Raw genomic sequence first — 21,852 nt, 5'->3', positions numbered from 1 at the left:
TTCTCCCACCACAGCAAGTCCTGGATACCACAACACACTGGAAAAGCAAGAGTTGGATTTAAAATTGTATCTCATGATGCTGATAGAGGGCTTCAAGAAAGACTTAAATAACTCCCTTAAAGAAATACAGGAGAACATCATTCAACAGGTAAAAGCCTTTAAAGAGGAAACACAAAAATCCCTTAAAGAAATACAGGAGATCATGGGTGAAAACAGGCAGAAGCCCTTAAAGAAGAAACACAAAAATCCCTTAAATTACAGGAAAACACAAACCATCCAGGATCTAAAAATGGAAGTAGAAACAATAAAGAAATCACAAAGTGAGACATCTCTGGAGACAGAAAACCTTGGAAAGAATTCAGGAGTCACAGATGCAAGCATCAACAACAGAATACAAGAGATAGAAGAAAGACCCTCAGGTGCTGAAGATACCATGGAAAACAATGACTAAACAGTCAAATAAAATGCAAAATGCATAAACCTGGTAACCCAAAACATCCAGGAACTCCAGGACACAATGAGAAGACCAAACCTAAGGATTATAGCTATAGATGAGAGTGAGGAGTTACATCTTAAAGGCCCAGTAAATATCTTCAGCAAAATTGTAGAAGAAAATTTCCCTAACTTAGAGAAAGAGATGCCCATGAACATACAAGAAGCCTTCAGAACTCCAAACAGACTGGCCCAGAACAGAAAGTTCTCCCGGCACATAATAATCAAAACACCAAATTCACTAAATGCCAGGAGCCATCCTCACTTAGATCCCAATGCCAAGAGTTCTCGATAGCAGGAGCCATCCCTATCCCACCACCCAGCCTCACTCCCTCCTCTGTCCCTCTCCCTCCCTCTCCCTCTATCCTTCCCCCACCTTCCCCACCCTCCTCTTTCTCAAGCCTTCTATACCCCTGAGCTACATTCTCAGCCCTGACTGAGTAGTTATTCATTTATCTTTTTGCCTTTCCTATACATAGAAGGAATATGAGGCAACTAAAGAGGGTCAAAATTTAGCTCAATATTTAGTAGGAGGTAACATATTTGCTTAACTTATTTGTCTATAGAATCTTAAACTCTAAGATGAATTAACTTACAAGTAATTTATTGCACAAAAGTAATTAAAGAAAGAGACTCAAGTATTTGTCCTGACCCTGCCAGCCCAGGGTAACTAGAAGACACCAAGGCAAGCATTCACCATGGGTGCCACTACAATGAGTGAATATGTAATAGTGAGATGAGAAAGATGAGGCTGAGGGGGAGGTTCATACACTGTGGAGAAGGGGTGAATATGAAGAACCTGGGCAGCCATCTGAGGCTATACCCCTCACCTGGACAGCACGGGAGAGCTAGCTCTGGAGGTATGGGTTTGGGAGAGTTAGAACTGCCTCTCACTGGCTGTCGCACTCAGGGTTCGGGTTAGCCTGTGACAGGTGGAGAGCTGGCCCTGGGGTTATGAGAACAGGAGAGCTGGGACTGACTCTCACCAGCTGCAGCACTCAGGAGAGCAGGACCTGCACCTCACTGGGCAGGACAATAGAGCTAGCCCTGGTGGCATGTAGGAGAGCTGGCTCTGTCCCTTACTGGCTGTGGGATTGCGTGAGCTACCCAGGGCAGTACTGAAGAGGTCAGCCTGGTGGTGTGGGTGCAGGAGAGCTGCTGCGCTGCCCAACTTAGCTACCACTGAAGGCCAGATCTAGGGCTTTTAGTCAGCCCACCCCAACATGTACCCATCTACAAACCGCTGGAGCTCATGAAGGAGCTGGTCCAGCAGATCCAAACCTACAAGATCTCCACAACACAGGGCAACAACAGGGTATCGATCGGAGAGGAGTCCTCTCGAGCATCCAGGATTGACAGCATAGCAGAAGCTAGAGGCCTCAGACCAGACCAATGACTGATTACAACAAACATTTGCAAGGAAAAATGTGTAAACAAAAGGGTGTAGCATGTGACACACTGTGACACACTACAGCTTCCACAAGATGTTTTGTTGTTGTTTTAATTTGGTTTGGTTTTATTGGGGGGGAGTTGCAGGGAGGAGGGCAGATATAAAGGGATGGGGAGAGGACTGAGATTAGGGTGCATGATATGAAATCCACAAAGAATCAATAAAACGTTAAAAATACCTTCTTAGCAAAATTTAATTAATGTAGTCTGAATAAGAAACGAGGAAGGCAAAACAAGAAAGCTGTAGATAACACAGCAGGAAGGAAACATGGCCACAGTCATTCCCACCAATAAATTCAAATGGCTTCAAGATCTAAGAAGTATATTCAGTTAAACTAAAAAGAATGAACTATATTCTATCTAATACCTATGGTGCAAGTAATAAAAAATACTTTCAATTGGTTGCTGGATATAAAGGATTTGCCTGCATCTTTGATGAAAAGAAACTGTCCCCTTACTCTCCTGAGTGGAATTTCTGGTTAGGAGATTAAATAAAAGTACAATAATGCATTTAATACTTGATCAATGTGGGCATTCTCCAATAAGGAAGAATCTTTAATTATACAAATAGTAAATCAGTTGTATACCTTTATTTCCTTAAGACTGATTACATTTAAGCACGCTGGGAGGCAGAGGCAGGGAGATTTCTGAGTTCAGGGCCAGCCTGGTCTACAGAGTGAGTTCCAGGACAGCCAGGGCTATACAGAGAAATCCTGTCTTGAAAAAAAACAAATCAAAAAGAACAGAAAAGAAAAGAAAAGAAAAGAAAAGAAAAGAACAGAAAAGAAAAGAAAAGAAAAGAAAAGAACAGAACAGAAAAGGAAAGAAAAGAAAAGAAAAGAAAAGAAAAGAAAAGAAAAAACATATGCAAAAAAAAAGTCCCTGGAATTACATCATTATAGCTGCCACAATAAAATAAGTTGCTAAGGTTATCCACCATACAGATCTGATATTCTCACCAAGTGCTCCAGAGGAATTTGATCTGTGTTGTATCTTGTCTCTATCCCCAGAACAAGCCTCTGTGTTTCCTTTGGTCTCTAAATGCTTCCTAGCTATGTCTTCTGCAACACAAGCAATAAAAATGTAAAAGCAGTGATTTTTCCAAAAGAAAAGGTATACAAATTAAAGTATACAAATGGATATTTTACAATTAAAAATTATGCTGGGAAATGATAATCAAAGCACAATAGGATCATGCCCAACATGGCTATTTATTACCATGAGCTTACAAATCTTGGGGTCCCATATGAAGTCAGTGAGGAGACCTTATCAGTGTGAGGTAGTGATGTGATGTGTTATAGATCCACTAGGTTTATAAATAAATAGTTTGTCTAGTACATTAAAGATGATTTTGATTTTCATTTCTCCTTTTCAAAAATATAGTTAGGTCCTTGCAATGAACATTTGTAAGTGAAGGTGTGTGGACAGAAGCAACATAGTGTGGGACATTGTGACACTTTCATCCTTCCAGGATGAGATAGTTTTCTATGCTTTGTTTTTGTTTGTTTGTTTGTGTGTATTTTGGGGGGAGGGAGGTAGGCTGCAAGAGCAAAGGGCAGCTTTTTGGACGGGGAGATGAGTAGGACCGGAGAGTGTGATGTGACAGTCACAACGAGCATCAATTAAAAGTGTGTGTGTGTGTGTGTGTGTATGTGTGTGTGTGTGTACACTTAGGTCTTTTATAAATACAACAAGAAAATGGATGACGAAGAAGAGCTCAGAAAATGGAAAAATCTGCCATGCTCGTGGATCGGCAGGATTAATATAGTTAAATTGGCCGTCTTGCCAAAAGCGATCTACAGATTCAATGCAATCCCCATCAAAATCCCAACTCAGTTCTTCACAGAGTTAGAAAAAGCAATTCTCAAATTCATCTGGAATAACAAGAAACCCAGGATAGCTAAAACTATTCTCAACAACAAAAGAAATTCTGGGGAAATCAGTATCCCTGACTTCAAGCAATACTACAGAGCAATAGTGTTAAAAACTGCATGGTATTGGCACAGTGACAGACAAGTGGACCAATGGAATAGAATTGAAGATCCAGAAATGAATCCACACACCTATGGTCACTTGATCTTCGACAAAGGAGTCAAAAACATCCAGTGGAAAAAAGATAAGCCTTTTCAACAAATGGTGCTGGATCAATTGGAGGTCAGCATGCAGAAGAATGTGAATTGATCCATTTTTATCTCCATGTACTAAACTTCACTCCAAGTGGATCAAGGACCTCCATGTAAAACCAGACACACTGAAACTAATAGAAAAGAAACTGGGGAAGACCCTTGAGGACATGGGAACAGGGGAAAAGTTCCTGAACAGATCACCAATAGCCTTTGCTTTAAGATCAAGAATTGACAAATGGGACCTCATAAAATTACAAAGTTTCTGTAAGGCAAAGGACACTGTTAAAAGGACAAAAGGGTAACCATCAAATTGGGAAAGGATATTCACCAACCCCACATCTGATAGAGGGCTAATATCCAATATATACAAAGAACTCAAGAAGTTAGACCCCAGGGAACCAAATAACCCTATTAAAAATGGGGTACAGATCTAAACAAAGAATTTTCACCTGAAGAAATTCGGATGGCCGAGAGGCACCTTAAGAAGTGCTCAACATCATTAGTCATTAGGGAAATGCATATCAAAACAACCCTGAGATTTCATTTTACACCAGTCAGAATGGCTAAGGTCAAAAACTCGGGAGACAGCAGGTGTTGGCGAGGATGTGGAAGAAAGAGGAACACTCCTCCACTGCTGGTGGGGCTGTAAGATGGTACAACCACTGTGGAAATCAGTCTGGAGGTTCCTCAGAAAACTGGACATGAGACTTCCAGAGGACCCTGCTATACCTCTCCTGGGCACCCAAAGGATTCCCCGGCATGCAATAAAGACACATGCTCCATTATGTTCATAGCAGCCTTATTTATAATAGCCAGAAGCTGGAAAGAACCCAGATGCCCCTCAAAGGTGGAATGGATACAGAAAATGTGGTATATTTACACAATGGAATACTACTCAGCAATTAGAAACAATGAATTCACAAAATTTTTAGGCAAATGGTTTGATCTGGAAAATATCATCCTAAGTGAGATAACCCAATCACAAAAGAATACACATGGAATGCAATCTCTGATAAGTGGATATTAATTAGCCCAAAAGCTCTGAATACCCAAGGCACAAATTGCATAACAAATGACTCCCATGAAGAAGTATGGAGAGGGTACTGATCCTGGAAAGGATTGATCTAGCATTGGAAGGGAATATAAGGACAGAGAAAAAGGAGGGAGGTGATTGGAGAATGGATGGAGAGAAGAAGGTTTATGGGACATATGGGAAGGGGGGATCTGGGAAAGGGGAAATCATTTGGAATGTAAACAAAGAATATAGAAAATAAAAATATTAAAAAAATAAAAGAAAAAAATTAAAAGAAAAAGAAAATGGACGAGTAGGTGGAACTTTCTAGGCACACAGCACTTGCTGCTTGTGACCCAAAAGTTACAGAGGCCTGTGAGTCCCTCAAGGGATCTACTTTAAGGTGGAACCTTACAGGGTAAGAGCACTTGAATATTCTTATCTAATGAATCAGCACTCAGTGTCACACAAAGTTAAAATGACACACATTAATCAATTCGTTTCATTTCCTTGAACATATGATGAACTGTGAAAAATAAGGGCTACGAGTGACCTCTTTTTTTCCTTCAGAGCAAGTAGGTTTTACTTGCTTGACACCATGAAGATAAGAGCTCTGGTACATGGCACACAGCACAGCAAACAGGATGCTGCCATCCAAATCGCTTTACTTCATTCACTGCAGCCACAACTGAATCGTTTCAAGACATTCAAGAAATCATTCTTGAAAACTCATAATGCTTAGTGGTCAAAAGCCTACTGCTTATTCTAAGCTGTCCCTAGGTCTTCATATTATCTTTCTCTGTGATTCAGACAAAGACTGGAAAAGAGATAAAAAACCTTCCTCTGTATTAGTTTCGTTTTGCTTCTTAATAGTATAAAGTGAAGCCACACAATTTCTGCTTATTACTTCACAAAAACTTAAGAGAAAAGTCAAACATTGCTTCTTCATATGAAATTCTTAATGATGTCACACAGTTTAATGATAAAGTTCTTCATAGGTACATATAGTCACATTACTATTTTACTGAATAAAAACAGTCTCCTCCCCCTTGCACAGATCTTGTAATTATGAACATGAAAACTTTCTGGAAATAAACGAGACATTTGACCTCAAAGCCTCAAGTCACAACATTTATCAGCAGGATGATTAATCTTTACAAAAGGCAGGAAAACAAGACAGAGCCACCCACTCTGACATTTTCATTTATATATATATATAAAAAACCCAAACTAGTTTATGAACTGGAAGCATCATTTATAAAAAGTAGATCGTCCACTGAGAGTAAACTCTGATTATATGATTAACAAGATGATTATCTTTCTTCTTTTCTTCACTGAGAAAATTGTGCTGGCATTACACAGTGGCTCAGTTTTACCTAGAAATCTGATAAATTTTGCTCAGGAACTAGCCAACCTTTAGCAACAAGTAACTTCTCCCCCCATCCCTTTCTGTTTATTTGAAAAACTATAAACAAGACAGCAAACACTAGAGCACATAACTGCTCCACTGAGCTGCATGCACATGCACATTGCTGCCTGCATCCAGCAGGCGGAGAGAAAAGCAAGGGAAAGTTCTAGTTAAGTCAGGAAGGAAGGAAGGGCCAGCAGCTAGAGAACAGGATGTGCTTAAGCAGACTAGCAGCACAGGGAGGGCTGTAGTCAGGAAGGAAGACCAGAGGGAGGGGCTGGATCAGCAGGAAGGGATCCCTCGCAGTTAGGATCACAGTTGCTCTTAGCAGTGTGTATCAAGGCTTACATCAGGAGTCACATGGGGAAGATTCTTACAGATCTAGGTTCTACCTTTTTCTCCTGAATGTCTTGCCTGACTTTTGAACGGACTTTTTGAACAGGGTTAAGCAAACTAGTTCAACCACGAGACAGCTTTGCTCCTGAGAAAAGCAGTGTTACATTAACAATTTAAAGTGAGGAAGGAAATCACTCTCAGGTAGGTAGGGTGAAAAGAATGGGCGTGGGGCCTGGGGAACTGAGTACAGGAGGTAAGAGAGGCTGAGACAATAATGTGGCAAAGCGCTGGACTGGCCTACTGACTACAGAGCACTTACCTGTGTTATTTTTTCTACTCCCTGGAAGTTATGTTTTTCAAAATGTTCTGCTATGTTTAGGAAAGTATGACGTTCTAAATAGCAGCAATTACTCAGGACTATCAAAAGCCTCTGCTCCTACAATTCAAACAGACCATAAAAAATTTAGACAGTACTGATGAATTTAAGAGATAACCCTTATCTTGTATTAAGTAGAGTGATAGGCTTCTGCCTTTAACATCAATCTCCAATGCCTTGATTTTCTTGGCTGTTTATTTCCTAAAATTAACAAACAGAGAAACAATATAATTCCAGTAATTGTTACTACATTTACACTGAGGATTTAAACAGGAATTTGGGGTAGAAGCTCAACACTGAATACTTCTCTGGAATGCTCAAGGCTCTGGGTTCTACATCCAATATCCCCCAAAGAAAAGAGTCAAATGTTTCATTGAACATTTTATGGTTACAAAGGCCACACAAAATGGTATTATGAATAACTACATAAAGTATAGGAACTATTAGAAAATGGTTTATGAATGTTCCACAACTTGAGAACATTTTAATGCCGTATCTGAAGGGCTCCTTATTCCTTCCTTGGCCCAGTGTCCTGAGGCCAAGTCCCATCCCATGTCCATCTCAGCCTCCCCACAGGGGCTGGAGGAGAATGCCTCCTGCTGTTATAGTCTTCAAGTCTCTGGCCACCTAAACAACTCCTTACAAAATTATTAGACTGTAATTGCAGTCTAATGAAGACAGTGGCTTTTTACAGTTCAGAAGAACTATATCTGCAAATAAAATTCTAGGAATGGCCCCTGCTCTGCTGCTGGTGTGGTTCACTTCAGGGTGGCCCCCGGCCTGTGCTCTTATAGGTAGGAGGCATTCTCTGGAATGGTGACTCATCCAGGGCCTTCAGTGGAGATCCTTGACTAAAACTAAGGCAAAACCACTTTCCAGGAACAGTTCTCACCCACACTTGGTTACTCTTTCTGTGCAGAATCAGAGTAACTTACAGTTAAGTACTCCAGGGGAGGAAATAAAGAAAAACAGAGGTTCCTGCTCTTTAGGCATAAGGACTAAAGAATGAACTAGAGTCTCTAAAGTTAATAACCAAGCAAATCTATCTTCTGGTAATTATACATCTTCTCACTTATTCACTACCATTTCCTATCATGATTTCCAGCACAATGCAGTCTATTTACTGTCAGTTTTGGCTAACAACAGACATACATAAAAGCCTAGAGCACCATTAAATAACCCAGAGAACCAAAGGCTGCTGCTGGTGGCCCTGAAATAACTTTTAGATAGGAAACAGAATATAAAAAAGGCCAGAGGGAGTCATACTCTATATGATAATATTTTTCCAAAGTGAATACATGGCAGAACGACAGAGAAAATAAGCTAGTTGGGCATGGTGAGGCCATCTTCCCTTCTGCTACCTTCTGTTGTATGGTAACACATTCTTCTTATAGTGCATGGCATAAATGACTTTGCAGCAGCCACTCCAAACATGCTGAACCCTTCAAATGTCTCAAGTGGCTTCAAGCCTGTCCTTTACCAGTCTTTCATTTAGGATTAAAACTTCCATTTTAGTTGACTTGAGTATCCAAGTCTTTCCTGCCCTGTTCCCCAGCTGTCTTGACTTAGCTTCCCCATTACAACATTCATGGAACCTCTTCAAGTGAGAACTACTTCAGTAATCTAAAGACTAACTCAGCAAGTACATTGTGTATGTTACATGAACATCACATGAATGGAAGTGGGAAGAAAGCAGAGTAACAACAATCTACTTCTTAAGCTTAGATGGTTAATCTGAAGTTTATTTGTACCTGGTATAGAGTGGCACATTTGACCACAATAGTCCCTGTATATGAAGGAATGAGTTTTACCCAGTACTTTTCTGTACTCCTAGTCAGCACCAGCAATGAACCCTTGAGACTGTGAATAAAAAGTCTTCTGACTCGAAATCTAGATCTTTTTGTTGCCAAATCAGTGAGGAATGCTATTCAATGTTATCCCTGAGAGTGTACTGGGACAGGTAAGGTGAGTTTCAGAGGCTCCTTCCTTCAGCTCCATCTCTTCATTCACGTGGAGCAGCTGCTTCAATTCACTTCATGGCTTCCCTGAGCTCTTGCCACTTGTGCTGTGTGTGTGTGTGTGTGTGTGTGTGTGTGTGTGTTTAATACGAGCTAAAGTTATCTGGGAAGGGGAATCTCAATTGAGAAAAGGCCTCTATTGGATTGCTTATAGGGATTTGTTTTTGGCTTTGTCATATAACATATATTCAAATAAAAGAGGGAACTTCTAGGAAAAAAGCAAGAGAAGGAAGCTGAAGGAAGGATTCAGGTGGTGTATATGCAATTTATGTAACTCTAGTTAAAGACTTCTTCAGTGTTAAATACACAGAAATCTTTATACATCCTAATACAGTCTGAGCGTATACTGCAGTGGCCAGTGGTCATCATACCATGGCTGATGCTTCTGGCTCAAGTGACTTAGGCTGATTCCTACAGCCACTCCCTTTAACATGATGCATTTTACTCTCTGTGCTTGCCATTTTACTTACTGACGTCAAACTGAAGTCTTCATGGATGCTTCCAAACAAATCAGGAGAAGAAACATCAACAGAAAGACTAAATGCAGAAGAGGCAAGAGAACAGTCACAATTAAAACTGACTCAAAACTATAATGGCTCCAAATGAAATGGCTGTGCAACTTTCTGTAGATTTTCTTTGTATTTACTTATTAATATCATAAAGAAGCACTAAGGAGTACCTTTTATTCTGAGCCATATAAAACTTGTTTGGGGATATTCTTAATACTCAACTGACTGCATTAAGTTTAAAAATAAATTACTAAATGCCAAAGTATCAAATACTACTCATATAATTAAAATGTTTTTGCCTATCAGAATTTCCAGGGGAAGAAATGTAAGCATACATTCCGCACTGAGGTCGGGTCTCCCAGGAAGCCTAGGTTGGCGTGAGCTCATTCTATGCTTGCCCGGCCCCTCTCTCTGCTGTCTGCAGCCTTCTGAGTCCTCTTGACTGCTGATGGACACTGGAATTCTCTCCCTACACTGTTGCATGGAGCAGCAACACATAGTGTTGTGCTCGTTTTGATGACATGCTGTTGTCTGGTTGACACTTGGCCTGTGAATCTTCCCTGTGCTGTCTAACATTTTACTACTCTTAAATGCACCCGTGAGATTAATTCCATTTTTACTTACTGAGTGGTGTCTATGTCTGCATCAGGCTTGGTGCTCAGCTGTTCCAGGCAGTATATAAAAACCTGGATTACAAACAGCAAGTTTCAGTGATAAAAATTTTCAGATATCAATCTATTTAAATGTTAAAACAATTTTATATAAATTAAAGCAGAACTGCCTGGGGAAGAGGTGTGTCTGATAAGAATGTGTGTATCTGTGCAGGTGAGTACACATACTATGTGGTAGAAATATATACCCCATCAACATCTAACTACACAAGTGACAAAATATTAGCAGCACCTTGCTTGAATCATTACTATGTTCATGAATATATTTTAGGAAAAAGACATTTTTTTCTTTTATTTATTCACACAAATGCTCAACTTTACTTATGTACCTACAAAGCACGGGTTCCAGTCAAACTACTTTACAACTCTAGATGAATTACAAGGAACTGATTTTCACTTAATTTACTCTGCGATCTAAAGGAACTGAATACAAAGTACTGTGAGGGCACAGCCAGTAGACATGACACACACAGGTAGTACTGCTAAAACAACAGAACTAACCCTACATTAAACTTCACTTGCGGCCCATCTTGCTCTAAACTCTTTCGGATACAGAGGAGATTGTAAAGGAACCCATATTTAGTAGCGATGTAAACATTACCAAGGTGAGTGACAAATCAACACATGCTTTGGAGCTTACAGCACCGTGTGCACCTACCTGCATGATATTGATGCATAACTGGCAAACCTCCTCCTGCGTTTTAGGCTGCTGAAAGACCTATGGAGGATTCATATTTTTAAAAACATGTTTTGATTTTTCTGAGAAGACAAAACATTTTACTTGACAAGTTAAATATAAAAGGTAAAACACAGAAAACCCCACTGTCATCGTTACTCTGAAGGGCTAGCCTTAGGTGTCTGTCTGCCTATGGTGGTTGATCCCCAGTTGACTCTGAGAATATCCATGTCAGTAATTCCATGAGTCCACAAGGACCCTGGTCTGCACGTAGCTGCTGGACTCACAGTTTAACTGCTCAGCTTGCTCTGGAACCTGAACCCAACATGTCTATGTAGGTAACCAAATGAGTGCGGCTGGAAGACAAACACCAATGACTAGTGCTAGTCCCAGGCAGGGATTTCTCTGAAGATCTTATAAAGCAGTTGGAGGGAACAGAAACTCACACTGGCTTCTCCAGGTTTGCAATCGACAACACCCTTTAATGACTGTAGGGAGTGAACGATGCTCTGTTCAAACTGACATGGCTGGAAAAAAAAAAGGAACAATATCTTCAAACACAAACAGCACTGGCTAAATAGATGTATTTATTCAGATGGAGCTGAACAGGCCAAAAGGTCAAGTCCCTGGATGAACAGAAAAGAACAAAGATACAATCTGGCCAGAAGTCTATGCTCACTAACAAGGAGCAAATATAAGGTGTTCGTTCACACTTGAGGACTACATTGCACATGTATTGGTCATGAGCTCTGTTTTCTAGGCAGGTCACACCTTGTACTGTTATAACAAGCATCTAGAGGAGGGACTACACTGCACGTGTATTGGTCGTGAGCTCCATTTTCTAGGCAGGTCACCCCTTGTACTATTATAACAAACATCTAGAGGAGGTACATGATCCTTAAAGTCAGTTAAGCCATGGTACTCATTTTCTACATGTACTAAGTCAAAAAAAAAAAAAAACCAAAACCTAACAAATATAGTTAAACAAAGATACTCCAAGGCACTTCTCTCATCAAAGTCCCTGAGGACAGGATGAGAGATATGAGCATAGCACAGGTGGGGGGCAGGAACCTAGGGCCACAAGGAAGGGCTGGGAATTGCCAGCATGGTCTCCATGAAGGGAGAAGCAGTCTGGGAGGGGGAATGGGGAGGGGGGAGGGGCTTTGGTAACTGTTGAAGTCATAACTTACAGGAATAATAGTCATATCTACAGAATAATTTTATTCTGTCCCTTCAGAGGCTCAGAGTACATATGCACAGTGGGTTGAAGTGTGCAGAGCTGGGATGCAGACTTGTGCTCCAAGTTTCCACCCTCCTTTCCTCTTAAGAAAGTTCTGTGACAACCAGCAACAAGGCCACCTGCACCTAGCCACCAGGTCAGCTTCCTTCTTCAGGCATGCTGCCCAGAGGCTGTCTTGGCTGACTCCAGATGCACCGCTTCAGCTATTGGTTCACATGGCCCACTGGGTATACTTCTTTTTAACCCTGTGCATTTTATGAACAGACTAAGGCCATGTTTCAGTCTAGCCATTTTCCAGGGTTCCAGGCTACCCGGCAGGGCCCTGCTCTATGGGGCAGGCAGGCCATAGGAGGCTGTGCATGCTGATTGGCTTTGTGCTAAAGGACTGAGTGTTCATCAGTTTTTTTGTTTTTAATGAAATTTTGAGAAAGTTTTTAACTTTCTCAAACTGAACATATGGCTTTTTTTTTCCTTTGCACAAAACTAATTTGGGACAGATACATACCTAAGCATTAAGCTGATGTCTAGTGTCCTACATCTATTTCATTAGTGCTTAATATCTCATCATTCTCTTTTAGCATACTCTTTAAGCTTGCTATGACTGATAAATAAGACTGCTAAATAAAATAAGATTGATTTTAAGATATAGTAAGAAATAATTCAAACAAGTAATTAGCATGGCCCCAGTTACTACAAGCATTAATGTAATAAATAAAATCTGTTGTCCAAAATTTTGTAGTAGACAGTGTGCTACAGCACACAGTCATACTTCCTTTTAAGGCCACACTATGAAGGCATATTCTGCTCCTTCTATAGTAAGGGGACTAAGGTCAAACCTTCCCTAGGACAGGTTCTGACTCTCAGTGGAATGTAGCCTCTATGTCAGAACCGTTCAGAAGAGTGGCGTGTGTAGGAGAATAAGTCACACAGGAAATGTGAGATAGTCCAGGAACTATGTTTGACAGCTTAAGAAGAACATTTAATACAACTCATTTAACACAGCATCTCTTCCTTGGCTAGCTTTAACAGTCCCCTTGACCAAGTAGAGAGCCATCTGAGAGGAAGTCTCAGATCAACAGCTGCCTAGCTCACATCAGCCTGTGGATGTCTGTAGAGGGTTGTCTTGTTAACTGATATAGGAGGGTGCAGCCCACTGTGGGCAGCACCATCCTAGACAAGCTGTTCCAAACTACACAAGAAAGCTAATGGGATAAAAGTCTGCTTCCAGTCATGGTTCCTACTTTACTTGACTGGCTGTGAAGTGAGTTCTTTGACTGAAGGCAATATTGTGTGGAAGAGTCTAGAGTCCGTTCCCTGACATCCCTCAATGATGGACTGTGGCCTGAACCTCTAAGCAAAAAAATCCCCTTTTTTTCCTAAACTACTTTTGGTCAGAGTATTTTAAAACAGCAACAAAATGAAAACTAGAATATTTAAATGACTTAAACATATAATCAATATAAAAATATTTTATAGTCTATATATCTCCGAGTGATGAGCTAAACATATGTGCCTCTCCATATAGAACAACTGATTTATTAAAAATAGTGAACTTTCCAAGCTCATCTCGTGCATGACACTGGAAGCAGGCATGTTTTTTCTACGTGTAAAGTACACGTGATCGATTTAGTTGACCTGGAGCCAAGCCTTGACCTTCGGAGGACACCAGCTACAGCGTCCAAAGCAAGTCTACCTGGAGCCTATGCATGGTGCCAGGAAGAGAAGATACTGTGTGGTCTCTTGCCCCTGGCTTACCAATGGCTTACTGCTTTGGGGCAAAGCAGACACTGGAAGCTCCATGCCTACTATGTACTGTTTCTCCCTTGCAGATGAGGACATGAAAGAACGCAGTGGCCACCTGAGCAGCTTTGCTCCTGGGCTCAGGGACACCTTCTGACGAGCAGCCGCTTAACACAGTAGCTATGGAGGCTCAGAGATTTCTTTTCTTCCCGTCGGGAATAAGTCCAATGGGAACCACCAGGAGAGCCAGCCACACAGAGACCTGAGCAGAGAGTCACAAAGGCAGACAGGACCCTGGCTGGCTGGCTGCATGACAAGCTGTCTGGCCAGTGTGAGGGCAAAGGCGGCCGCTGTCCTGTGTCCTCTTATGCTTCAGTAGTGACTCAGTCACCATCAGATTGTTAGGACCCATCAAACAGGCAAGAAAACCTGTTTGATGAAAGATTATAAGACGTATTTTCAAACATGAAATTTTAAACCCACTCGGAAAGGGGATGTTTCTAGACTTAACATATCAGCTCGTGTTTCTTGTCTTGCTTATTTTTAGCTTTGGGGACAGAAACATTCTGCTATCTTGATTTTCTGAAGACTTTAAGTTGCTAAGTGGTGTGGAAATAAGCAGGATCTAATTAAAAAGTAATGCAAACTAAAGCAGTGCCACAGGCCATGTGACTCTATTAAGGTGCTGGTTTCACTCAGTTAGGTGCTTGTGATCCGCAGTCAGTAAAACTGACTCCGGGAAAGGATAGTTTAAGGTTATAATTTCTAGAAACTAGAATACAGTGTAAAACAAATATGATCTTATTAACATAAACATTTATTCTATATAATAAACACTAATGACTAATAGAAAAGAATTCCAACTTACTAGGGAAGTCAGTCCTTCATTATCAACAATCCAATCTTCTTTTTCAGCTAATCTCTTTATTTCTACATGGAAAACAAGGACATAAATACTTTCTATTATAATTATCTCACTGAACTTCAACAGAGACAAAAACATCTATGCATTTTTAGCTTTTAATGATTTTACGTATGTTTGTGAAAACAGATAAATTCAATCTTGGCAGATTTGAGGATTTATTTACACTTTTCTCACATTTCTGAGAAAATGTTCATGCAGTACACTAACAGGAGAAAAGCTACCTCACAACAGTGATTACTTACTCAGTACTCTTTGCAACAGTGCTAGTAATGGGCAAAATAAGTCCTCCAGGATGTCTGCTCTGAGTCCGGTGCAGCTTAAGAGTCAGTGCTGAGCCTTCCCTCTCTTTCCTGAATGGTGGCTCCCTCTCCCTTGGAGGACATTAGCCTAAACTTTCAGTAGGGCAGGCTTGCTTAGGTGCAGGTGGGAGGAATGTTTAGCTTCTTACCTGCATTCCATTCTCTGTCCTTTGACACATATTTTAACTTCCAATTCCACAGTGCAATACCCTCCCCACTTAGAATCCTGGTGGCAGATGATACTGGCCTATGCTGTTTATAACAAGGTTCTTGGTTTTTTAAAACACTTAATATTTTAAAGGTCACTTATAAAACATTAACTTTTGGAGGATATAGTTGTTTGAAAGAAAATGGCACCATTGGGCTCATAGGGAGTGGCACTATTAGGAGGTGTGGCCTTGTTGGAGTAGGTGTGGTTCTATTGGAGGAAGTGGGTTACTGAGTAGCAGCTCTGAGCTCTGCTGCCTACAGATCACTATGTAGAACTCTCTGCTTCCTCTCCAGTACCATGCTTACCTGCATTCTGCTATGTTTCCCACAATGCTGATAATGGCCTAAACCTCTGCTGAAACTGTAAGCCAGACCCAATTAAATGTTTTCCTTTTTAAGAGGTGCTGTGGTCAAAGTGTTTCTTCAGAGCAGTAACACCCTAACTTAGACAGTGGCTCTACATAGAAAATTCTGGAAATATAAAGAAAAGCATGTGTAATTTCTAATATCCAATAAGCACTACTAATGGTGTTCTGATTTCATGTGAATTTTAAAATTAACTTAGAAAATAACCACATTTTTAAATTGGGACCATATTTTACATAAACTTTTATATCCAGCAGTATCTATTTAAAATTTATTATAAAGATATTCTTCTATTCTTAGTTTCAAGTACATCTACCTTCATTTCTGCAATGCCTTAAATCGTAATTAAATTATTTTGAAAAGATACTTTTGAAAAAAAGAAAAAATTCTATTCTATAGCTAGAAATGAATAAATAGGTGCAAACTTCTCTAACACTAGTTTTCTCTTATTTTCAAGGCTTTGGAAGGCTGGAAGGTAACTGTCCAATAAAAGTAAGACACCTTCAGCTGCATGCTGCAACGTCACCATTACGCAGCGTATACGGAGATCCGAAATTAGGTCCTGGATAATCTGTAACATGTCACTGGGAATCTCCAGGGCGGTCAGAGATTCATACGTCAGTCTGGAAAACAAATAAACACAAGTGAGAAAATGGACTCGAGCGGCCCTGCCCTGCCTGGACGATTCTGTACTTAGGCCTCACAGGGCTTATGAAATGACAGCATGAGCACAGCAGCGACTGTACAGGGTCTCTGCACGGACAGCATAACACTCTCATGCATTACACACACCAGAAATGCTTAAGAACTGCTTGGTTAGATTGTAAGTGAGACACGGAAGCATCAGGGCAGAGAGACAGAAGATAAACTCCTCACTGACATGTTAAGCTGCGCATCTTACTCTGGGGTGCTGACTGTGTCGTAAAGCCCTGAGCCCTCTCAGTGAGCGTGGCTCCCGGGCCCACACTTGCCTTATGGTCTGGATGACGTGTGCAAGCCACTGCCCTGAGAGCTCTGCCTGCACCTCCCAGCCGCCATACTGCCTCCCATCCCCTTCTCGGAGGCTGAGTGGGAGCAGGGCTCCCCGGACCAGCTTCACCAGGGACTGCATTACTTCCTGAATCATTTTCTGGAAAATGAAAAGCAAAACTGCATTATTATCATCACCCTGCTAGAATCTTCAACAAGGCCTGGAGAGAAAGTGCTCCGAGAAGTCGGCCTCTTCGCCCCCTACTTACCTTGAAATCGTTCTGTCTCTGCCTTACATTCTTTGATCTTTCAATCTGGCCTGACTTCTCAGCAGTCTACGAAATTGAAAAATAAAAAATATTAGCTCTCTTTTAGAAATAACTTAGAAATGCTTTAACATCCATACATGAGGACATGAGACTTAACCTGACTATATGAAATGCCAAGACATAGCCAAGAAAAACTTTCTTATTCCAAAAGAAGTTAATCTTTAAAAAGAAGAAGTTAGCCTTCATCTTTCTACATTCTGGTACAAATCTAGGCACACACCCAAGAATCAAGTTGAGACTACAAATTCTGTAGGTGAATTAGGTGTGTCATTTCCCATCAATACTCCGTGCAACTGAACCACACAGTGCACCGTGCCCAGGACAGCATTCGTCCCATCACATCTCACTGTCTGGCACAGGAACAAAGGGAGAGTGAACGCTGAGCTAATGGAGTGAGCCCCACAACATCTGTGACAAAGGAAATTGGTAAATATTTATCATAAACACAAACACTACATCGGTCCCTTTATTTTTATTTATAAATCATTGTCTTCTTCATAGTGTATCTTAGGAGTGAATATATTTTATCATTCTAGAATTATTTATTTCTATTTACTGATAAAGCCTACGTTTTTCTTTACTTGATGTAAAGTACAGGAGACTGTTTTCATAGTTAACAGAAATCTATTCAACTAGACTTCTGCTAGTTTCTTATTAACAAATGTTCTGCCAATCAAATACTACCATATAAAAATGCCCTCAAAGGACAAGCTTATGATGTTTTCAGATAAAGAAGCAAAACAAAATTAAGCACTGTAGAACAAACTCTAACACATATAAATATAATACAAAACATATCTGTTACGTTTAAAATTTTCAGGTACTGTTGACTAAGTTTAAAGACACGTCAAGACCTTTTAACTTAAGAGGAGAGATGTCATAAATAATACACTATTACCTTGAAGTCAATGTGAGAATATAAGCCATGCTTTCTGTATGTGCATAGACAGCACACATGCTAGAGCTATGGTGCTGGCTTACCCAGTGGACATCACTGTTGTGAATGAGTACAAGAAGGGTTAGCCTGCTGTACTGACTGAGAACCAGAATCAAACATACATAGCACATACCCTTTAGCTTACATGACTTAAAATTTCATATTAAGCTGTGAAGCTTTCATCATTCTTTGTAAAAATATACTTTTGATTTGAAACTTAAAAAATGTAAATTAAAAGTTTACATCATAGTCCTGTGGTATATCTACACAATGGAGTACTATTCAGCCATTAGAAACAATGAATTCATGAAATTCTTAGGCAAATGGATGGAGCTAGAGAACATCATACTAAGTGAGGTAACCCAGACTCAAAAGGTGAATCATGGTATGCACTCACTAATAAGTGGATATTAACCTAGAAAACTGGAATACCCAAAACATAATCCACACATCAAATGAGGTACAAGAAGAAAGGAGGAGTGGCCCCTGGTTCTGGAAAGACTCAGTGAAGCAGTATTTGGCAAAACCAGAACGGGGAAGTGGGAAGGGGTGGGTGGGAGGACAGGGGAAGAGAAGGGGGCTTACGGGACTTTCGGGGAGTGGGGGGCTAGAAAAGGGGAAATCATTTGAAATGTAAATAAATTATATCGAATAAAAAAGAATTGCACTAACAGGGAAAAAAAAAAGTTTACGTCATAGTCACTGAGAAAGCTAACCTTGACCTCACGGCCTTAGGCAGTCCAAATGCTTCACACAAGACAGATCATCTCTTTTCTTTTTAACACACATGAGAAATACTTTTATTTTTTAAATTTTTTTATTTTCTATATTCTTTGTTTACATTCCGAATGCTTTCCCCTTTCCTGGTTCCCCCCTCGCCATTGGTCTCATAAGCCCTGTTCCCTCTGCTCATTTCCCAACCACCCCCTCCCATTTCTCTGTCCTGGTACTCCCCTACAATGCTAGATCAAGTCTTGAAAAATACTTTTATATACTATTATATAAAATACCAAAGTATGTTAAGTGTGGTAAGCAGGGACATGGCAGGATTAGCCTGAATGCTGTATACGTGGAGGCAGGGGGTGGGAGGAGGGGTGGGGGGTCTTTGGGGAGGGGGGAAATTGGGAAAGGTTTCATCATTGAAAATGTAATGAAGATGATATTTAATAAATAAAATTTAAAAAAATTAACTTTTATTTGACCTCTTCAAGAGGGGAAGATTGTAAAGTTTATCTCAGTCATTGTTTTATTTACATAGTATCTGAGTATTTTAGAATGGATTTGTGCATGTACACTATATGTGTGTACATATATGTCCGTGTGTGTGTGTGTGTGTGTATGTGTGTGTGTGTGTGTGTGTGTGTGTGTGTGTATGTGTATGTGTGTATCAGTACCTGGCACACTGTGGTTGGGATACTGTTCTGAACATACTTTCATAAGCATGTCAATCTGTGCTGGTCTAAATGCCTTCCAAAATCACCTAGATATCAGGTCTTGTGACAAACTGGCCAGCCATAGGGTAGAGCGTGCTGTGCTGGCATATGTGTATGCTCATATGCTTGTATGTTATGCCATGCCACACCATACCAAGCTATTCTAAAAAGTCTGGCGGAACTCTTTTCTGGAGACCCAATGCCAATAGAATGGAGAGCAGATGGCTGAGAGTTTTGTGTGATAGCAACAGTTTCTGTTGGTTTTGATATTACTGACCTGAGCAACCCCAATAGAGAATACAGAGGGTTTATAAGGTCTGCCCTATTTAAAAGAAAATCAAACTTTTTAAACTTTTAATAACATTTAAATTGCTTTAACCTCTGGAACTTTTAAAATGGGAATTCCTAATGTACAAGAATTATTTGATACTTTAAAATATACTACGTTTGAAGCACACCTACAGGTGAGACAGTGTTATTAACCATTTCGTTAACTAAAGCCTCAGTTCTTTCCTGCACAATCAGACCAAAACCAGTTTGTGGTGAGCCCAACGGCAGATTTCACTGTTCTGATTCACATGGACCCAAATAGTTTAAAGAAGTGACTATTATTTAAACTGTTAGAAACTTGTAATGAATGAGCTCTTAATAAAACAGTTCTACAACATAGAAATAAAAGGACATTTAAAGTGAAGAGTGTTTAAAGCTCTCTTATATCAATTATCTAATGTGTCAGACCTCCTTCCTTTGTCCACTTAATGAACCTTCCTGCTTCACTCACAGACTGGCTGACTGGGTACATTTTCTAACTCTTCTGCATCTTGCTCTTTCCAGTGGTGGTTTTTAAGCTTTTCAATAGAATAAATGCTCTAAAAACATGTAGAGTTTTTTCTATAACCAAATATTTATGTATTTACTCTTAACTACGGAGGATCTATAAAGAAGTATATTCTCTTTTAACTGAAATAGGAACGAGCATTTTTTCAACTTTATGACTCTAGAAAGAAATGAAGCAAGTATTCTGCATCTGGGATTTGCCACCTATAAGAAATGATCCAGTCAGTGGTGGTGCATGCCTTTAATGTCAGCACTCAGGCAGGTGGATCTCCGTGAGTTCAAGGCCAGCCTGGTCAACCCAGCACTACACAGAGAAATCCTGTCTTGAAATAAACAAACAAATACAGGAGGCAGGCAGACTCAAAATGACCAGAAAAAACACGTGGGTAGAAATAATTAACATGGCACTTGGAGCCCATTTTCTATAGGACTCATTTTTCATATGCATTTATCTGCCATAACATTCTTTTGTGCTACAGTCTACTACTTTCCAATGCTACTAAATCTTGATAACACCTATAAGTGCCAGGCCAATGTCATTTCAAACACAGCAATAATTCTAATGGAGGATATGACAGTAGAGATCAAACTCTGTGTCTACTGCATTTTAGACTAGATGCTACCACTGGGATGCGCATTAATTTACAAACACAATTGTTTCTTCTCAAGATCTACATATAAGAGATGACAATGCCACTATTCACTAGTCCATAAAATGATCAAAATTCAAAGTGCATTTCTTTTGAGTGCACATAATTTTTACACACTCATAATTGGGGACAGATGCACATTGTGATTATGGTACTTGGAAAATGTGAAAAACTACAAGGGAAGTGCTGTTCTTCACATGCACAAGACCTACAGTATCAAAAGGGGCCAAGGTGTAGTGCAGAGGTCCAAAGGAACTATAAAAATGATGCTTCCCTCCCTGACACACCAGAAGCATAAGACTGGAGTCTGGAGAGAGCAGAGGCTCATGAAACCTGCTAGAGCCTGGGGGCTGAGAATGTCACCTCACAGCAGCTATGCACGCAACCCCTAAGTTCTCTTTATACCGTGTACATTCTAGTACATTCTTCATTACACACGTCTTGAGGGTTTTGCTTTGGCTTGTATACTGCTCAGTTAGATCGTAGGGCTGCTGTTTATTTTTTCTACTTAGCTTACTAAGGCATTCATTAGACTCTTCAGCCACATCTCACATAATGCAGTGATCCCTAGATCTTTCTTCTTTCTTTTATACTTACCCTCTCACCTTTTTACTTTCTACTGATTGTATCACTATGATCTGTGGACCCAACAGTATACCAATTTTCCCCTCCCAGATACTTTACCCACTTCAATTTTTAAAGTTGATCTAATCATTAGTCACTTCTTATCCTTATCAACCCTAGTTCTCTCTCACTCCTATTCCTGTTAACGAAAATCCAAGTCTACTCCATACCATGCTTAGTTGTTTATCCTCCAGGAGCAAATGACGTCAAAGGTGTTACT

The 21,852-nt window shown here is 40.2% G+C and overlaps 1 protein-coding gene across 2 annotated transcripts in view; it reads right to left on the bottom strand.

Annotated features, from left to right (window-relative positions):
- Positions 1 to 21,852, bottom strand: part of Exoc2 (exocyst complex component 2) — a 187,112-nt gene that overhangs the window by 51,582 nt on the left and 113,678 nt on the right. For both annotated transcript variants that reach the window (XM_052156220.1, XM_052156221.1), the window contains exons 14-22: positions 17,092 to 17,157; positions 16,825 to 16,982; positions 16,355 to 16,476; positions 14,922 to 14,983; positions 11,520 to 11,600; positions 11,056 to 11,115; positions 10,351 to 10,412; positions 9,688 to 9,754; positions 7,143 to 7,259 (exon numbers count right to left, since the gene is read on the bottom strand). In XM_052156220.1, coding sequence (XP_052012180.1) covers positions 7,143 to 7,259; positions 9,688 to 9,754; positions 10,351 to 10,412; positions 11,056 to 11,115; positions 11,520 to 11,600; positions 14,922 to 14,983; positions 16,355 to 16,476; positions 16,825 to 16,982; positions 17,092 to 17,157 — 795 coding nt within the window. The remainder of the gene's footprint in view (positions 1 to 7,142; positions 7,260 to 9,687; positions 9,755 to 10,350; positions 10,413 to 11,055; positions 11,116 to 11,519; positions 11,601 to 14,921; positions 14,984 to 16,354; positions 16,477 to 16,824; positions 16,983 to 17,091; positions 17,158 to 21,852) is intronic.

The sequence above is a fragment of the Apodemus sylvaticus genome, chromosome 14 (assembly GCF_947179515.1).
Source record: "Apodemus sylvaticus chromosome 14, mApoSyl1.1, whole genome shotgun sequence".
Taxonomy (NCBI): Eukaryota; Metazoa; Chordata; class Mammalia; order Rodentia; family Muridae; genus Apodemus; species Apodemus sylvaticus.
Note: the sequence above shows the minus strand (reverse complement) of the source record. Positions and strands in the feature narration are given on the sequence as shown.